This window comes from Mercenaria mercenaria, unplaced genomic scaffold (assembly GCF_021730395.1).
Source record: "Mercenaria mercenaria strain notata unplaced genomic scaffold, MADL_Memer_1 contig_2029, whole genome shotgun sequence".
NCBI classification, from domain to species: Eukaryota; Metazoa; Mollusca; class Bivalvia; order Venerida; family Veneridae; genus Mercenaria; species Mercenaria mercenaria.
The window spans coordinates 63,875-69,874 of NW_026460059.1; the positions used below are offsets into that span (position 1 = coordinate 63,875).

The following is a 6,000-nucleotide window of genomic DNA, read 5'->3' on the forward strand; positions in this document are numbered from 1 at the left end:
GAACAGTTTGACCTTGACCTTTAACCTACTGATTCCCAACACAACAGGAGCAATTTACTAACACAGGCAATCATCCTATGAAGTTTGTGGGTTGTAAGTCAAAGCATTATTTAGGTTGAGCGGAACTTGTTTTCAGTCTAAAGGTCACTGATACCTTTACCTTTGACCTACTGACCTCCAAAACATTAGAGGTCATCTATTGACCAAAGGCAATTATCCATTGAAGTGTAAAACAGTAGGCAAAACGATTCTCAAGTTATTGAGCGGAAATTATTTTCAGTCTTGAGATTACTATGACCTTGAATTTCAATGACTCCGAAACCATAAAGCTCAATTACTGACCACAGGCAATCAACCTACGAAGTTTGACCATAGTAGACCAAATCATTCTTTAGTTATAGTGCGGATACCGATTTCAGCTTCAAGTCCATCGTGACCTTGCCTTTGATCTACTGATATCCTAAACGACTGAGATCATCTACTGACCACAGGCAATCATGCTATGAAGTTTGATAACTGTTGACAACAGCGATCAGCTTCTGAGCGGAAAGTATTTCAGTCTCTTTGTAGCAGTGACTTTGACAGACACAAAAATATCGATTTCATATTAGATCTCGAAGTATGACTTACACCTAAAAGATTTATTTCAAATACCATTTCGTAATGTGAAACATGTACGTCTAGTATTCCAAATATCCTTAAAGGTTAGAGGAAACCAAATATATGTACCGTCCATCTGACCTTTTATCTTAATGACGCGTATGGCATTGACCGTGACAGTTGCGGTATGTACATTGTCTAATTGCGTTGAACATGTTACACTTATCAATATAATATCAGGCAATTCAAAGGATTTACAAAAATGTAGAATGGTCACAACATACTGTCTATCTGACCTGACTAAAGCAGAACATAATGTCACCCATAACATTGAGGTATACTGAAATTGTCGTAGATACAGAGAATTAAAGTGAAAGGTGGAAATAAATACCAGAAAAATATGATATTTCCAATTACTAGATGTATTTCACTGTAATATTTCAATAATTTACTGAAAAGAAAAACGGAATTAAAAATTGTTATATCATTCAATACTTACGAAAGATTACGTCCATGAATTACTTCAAGCCCCGCGAGAAATGTAAGATGTCTAAGCTCGGGTGGCATTCCCTGTATAGTAACGAAACCATCGATCTCTTTAACATCTTTTAATGTTTGCAGAACATCGACCGTAATAGCTCCGGTAACAGGAAAGGACCTGTATAAAGACACAATTTTGAAATGCTTATTAAAACATGTGAGATTCCGCATCACTTTTATTTGATTTAGATTGGTAGGGTTAAGGCAAGGTTTTCCATGTGAGAGTGCACATGTGAAAGTTGACTACAATTTATTCCTAAAGCTGGTCTTTGCAGTCTCGAAATTTCAGTGTCAACTGTCAACACTGCCAAAGTGTAACATGGGGCTTCCGTGGTTGGTGAAGGTGTCTACTACTGTCTAAGACTGTTGGTCTTTTAACATGTGATACAGGGTCTATGGTAAGACTTTCTAGATGAACGTTTAGATACAACTTGTTTTCAATACGTTTTTCAGTTAGTTAATGGAAAATAAGAGTGAAATTTATTTCCTATTTTTAAAGTGATGTATATCTTATATTTTCGAAGTGAAAAGTAGAATAAATAAGTTTTCGTCAAAGCATTGATTAAAAAGATTTATTTGTGATAAATGCGTTATTAAAATATCATTCACTCATGAACATCGTAGGCTACACAATGATTATCACTTGCGGCGACGTTACTCCACTGGATTATGGTTTCTTCCTTTTTTGCACATCTATGACTTCATGTATATAAAGGTGCATTTTATTTTCTGGACAAAAGTGAAAAAAATCAATAAGTATTCAAGAACGAGTTCTTGCTGTATACATTGGTAGCAGAGTGACGGCGCCGACAGCGCCGCATTATGGTTAGGCGTGTAAAAAGTTGTGTATATATCGAGTTAAAAATTCGTGGTATTTATTGGAATCGGTGTTGTTCGGTTTTCTTCCAATAGACTATGCGCATAGTAATTGACGGGGTCAGTAAACTATTGCTGTATACGGATTATAAAAGCGTCCCGCTTACTGCTATGAACATTGAATAACAATGCAAACGGGTGTTTGATGATAAGAAATTAGCACCGAATAAATTTTCTACGTAGAAAAAAAGCTGCAATACGTAAATTTCAATGTGAAACAATTTTCATCCCGCTGCCGAAACTGATTTTTTTTATATATACATATAATTGTCGGGTTTGACGTCACAGATTGGTAGCGTGTCCGCCTAACACTCGAGAGGCCGGGAGTTCGATCGCTATCAGCACCAGACTTTTTTTTATTTTACTAGTTTTATTTTTTTTTATTGTATTTATCATGAATTTGTCAAATATTGTAACAAAAAATCATTCATGTGAATTTTAACAAGTGTTTTGTTTTGATGTCAGGTTCCAATGTACTACCTGTACAGCAGATAATAACTTTAAAGTAGATAATAACTTTTAAAAAAGTTTGGGGGTCCAAATTAACGGGCATTTAATTTTTGAAAATGACATATTGCTCTTCTCCCCTTTCACATATATTGCATCCACGCTCTTAAGAATCACTGACAAGAGTTTTACACTTGGACAAACTGTTGGCTATACAAATGAGAATAAACATTAAAGTGGAGCTAAAAGATTAACCTTAAAAAAATTAAACAGAGGTTTTCGAGAATTTCGGCGAACAGTCTTTTTCTCTGAGTAAAATTCTAATCAGAATGTTTTTTTTTAAATGGTTTGTCTTTTGAATTTAAAACAAACATTGTACATGTAAATGGATGTTTGTCATTCTCCCAAACCAGACGTCTACCATAGCAGAATCTTTGGCAGAAATTTGGTTCCATTCTTCCTTCCAAAAAGAACGTAATTTGACAATAATGACATTAAAAAGAATAACAATAGTCATTGTCTATGATCCCAGAATTACGTAAATTCTGATTTCTATAAACATTGGAATTGTAACATAAAATATTTACATTAGGTCTTCATTTCCAAACATTCACCCGAAAAAAAGACACAATTTCTTTAATTAGGCTATAGGCCTAATGAGATTCTATTAAGTTAAAAAAATCACAGGCCAAGCTTTTAAATTTGAAGCATTTATTATAAGTGATTGGTTTAGCATTATGATAATAATTTATGTAAAATTGTTGATGGGGCCTCCGTGGCCGAGTGGTTAAGGTTGCTGACTTCAAATCACTTGCCCCTCATCGATGTGGGTTCGAGCCTCACTCGGGGCGTTGAATTCTTCATGTGAGGAAGCCATCCAGCTGGCTTACGGAATGTCGGTGGTTCTACCCAGGTGCCCGCTTGTGATGAAATAATGCACGGAGGGGCACCTGGGGTCTTCCTCCACCATTAAAGCTGGAAAGTCGCCATATGAGCTATCATGTGTCGGTGCGACGTTAAATCCAACAAAATAAATAAAATTGTTGATACAGTATGTTTCAATATGAATAACAGAAATTATTCAAATACGTATATCTATGCCGTACTGTTCACATGTCGAGATTTGATTTTGATGCAATCTAAGACATAATAAGCTTATATATTATGTATTGCATTCAGAAATTATGGATTATAATTAATACAGTTAATTGTAATAATGGAACATAAGCTTTATCAAATGGATCCGTAGTTCCAGATTTCGCAGCCATTGCAATAACACCACTTCTTTAATTTTTTATGGGGCACTGGTGATTTTTCAAGGAAGCTCTGCCTTTTAGATAGCACCTAATTTCATATTAGATGATATCCTACCGTGCGCATTTTTGTAAGTTTGTCCTTTGGAAACTTAAAATAACTTGACAAAGCTTTGCTTGTTTTAAGGTAACATATTTGAATATCATAGTAAATAAAAAGCAATAACTTGTTCATTTAGCATATTAAATGTTCCCCTGAAAATGTGCGTAAATTCATTTCATAGTGGTATATTTGTGAAAATTAGGGCGAGACCCATTGAAGGCTAGCATTATGTTTGTCTTCTAAACCAGTCTTAGAAAACGTGTGCTCTGTCAAAGTGTTCAAGTTAACTTCATAGTTATGAATTACTTAAAGTTTGGTTCAGATCCCTTAGAGACTATAAAAGTTCTTATTTTTATTGTGACCGCTTGATGTCCGTCGTCCATCGTCCGTCAACAATTTTCTAAAAAAATCTTCTTCTTGAAAACCACTGGGCAGAATTACACCAAACTTCACAGGAATAATCCTTGGGTGGCTCCCTTTCAAAATTGTTCAAAGAATTGAATTCCATATAGAACTCTGGTTGCCATGGCAACCGAAAGGAAAAACTTTAAAAATATTCTTGTCCAAAACCACAGGGCATAGGGCTTTGATATCTGGTGTGTAGCATCATCTAGTGGTCCTCTACCAAAATTTTTCAAATTTTCCCCCTAGGATCAAATATGGCCCCGCCCCGGGGGTCCCAAGTTTTACATAGACTTATATAGGAAAAAAAGTTTTAAAATCTTCTTGTCTGAAATCACAACACTTAGACCTTTGATATTTGGTTTGTAGCATTGTCTTATGGTCCTCAACCAAAATTGTTCAAATTGTACCCCTTGGGTGAAAAGAGGCCCTGCTCTGGGGGTTCCAAGTTTTATATAGACTTATATAGGAACAAGCTTTAAAAATCTTCTTGTCTGAAACCATACGACCTAGGCTTTTGATATTTGGTATGATGCATTGTCTAGTAGTCCTCTACCAAAATTGTTCAAATTATGCCCCTGGGGTTAAAAAAGGCCCCGCCCTGGGGTCACTTAGTGATTATGTGAGTTATATAGGAAAATACTTAAAAAATCATCTGATCCTATTTTCAAGACTGTTTAATTATAATTACCTGATGACCCCAAGTAATATGATGTCACTTGACTGTGACCTTGACCTTCTGACCTACTTTCTTGGTTTTTAAGATACAGCCTTGAAATTTTGATGACATACACAGTTTTGCACACAAATCGTAAAACTGAATTTCATTGACCATGAATGCGACCTACTGAGCTTCTTAATATTTTATTATCAGTTTGACATTTAAAACATGTAGCTCATATTACTCAGGTGAGCGATCCAGGGTCATCATGACCCTCTTGTTTTATTTTTACTACGCAAAATATAGATGCTGTAAAATTTAAATGGACTATTACCCTTTAAAACAGGACAGGGTACATGTATGTTTGGAAAGAACGGAGGAACAGAGCGGCAAATTATAGACCCATTAATTTTTTAAAGATATTGTTATTTTCGAGATTATATGTGTTGTGGTTATAACGGCTGCTTTCTTAAAACCGCCGTTTTCACCGTAATGGTTGCTGTCGTAACGTAGTCTTATTGATTGTAGAAGATTGGAACTGGTACTCTGGTTTTCTGCCTGCTGTGGCTTTCTTGCTGAAATACAGTTATGAAATCTGGAAACATATACATTACTTGTTTATAATTATTAAGGTCATCATTGTCGTTTAGTGTGTTGACTAAAATAGAAACAGGGTTTTATTTATGATTCAGTAACAGCTTGCTGCTTTGGTATCTCAAAGGAGCTACGTGATCAAATGTCGTGTGTTCGAAAAGCGTTGGAAAGCCTAGCCTGAGCAAAACCTGCTTTACCTTACAAAAGATTGTTTAAGGATTCTCAGATTTCCATCAACGTAAGTGCAGCCTCGAAAGTCTCTAATATTTGCAGTATTTAGAAAACCATTCTCGCTTATACCGGCACATTCTGAAATAACAAAGATATTACTTAAATATCAAATTACTGGGAGCAAAAGCGCAATGATATATTAAGCACAGTTCTAATTATTCACGGAATACTCTAAAATTTTATTACCTCATTATACACTACGAAATCTTTCAATTTCTTTCTCATATACGTATTTCTAGTGAAAATCAGACATGTATCAAGAACTCAGTGAACATAAGTATGTATAAAAGATC

The 6,000-nt window shown here is 35.2% G+C and overlaps 1 protein-coding gene across 1 annotated transcript in view; it reads right to left on the reverse strand.

Annotated features, from left to right (window-relative positions):
• LOC128552093 (epidermal growth factor receptor-like) overlaps positions 1 to 5,785 on the reverse strand; it is a gene marked incomplete at its 5' end in the record, with an annotated part of 40,397 nt that extends 34,612 nt beyond the window's left edge. The window contains 2 exons of the mRNA XM_053533100.1: positions 1,100 to 1,258; positions 5,674 to 5,785. Coding sequence (XP_053389075.1) covers positions 1,100 to 1,258; positions 5,674 to 5,785 — 271 coding nt within the window. The remainder of the gene's footprint in view (positions 1 to 1,099; positions 1,259 to 5,673) is intronic.
• Between the last annotated feature and the right edge of the window lie 215 nt (positions 5,786 to 6,000).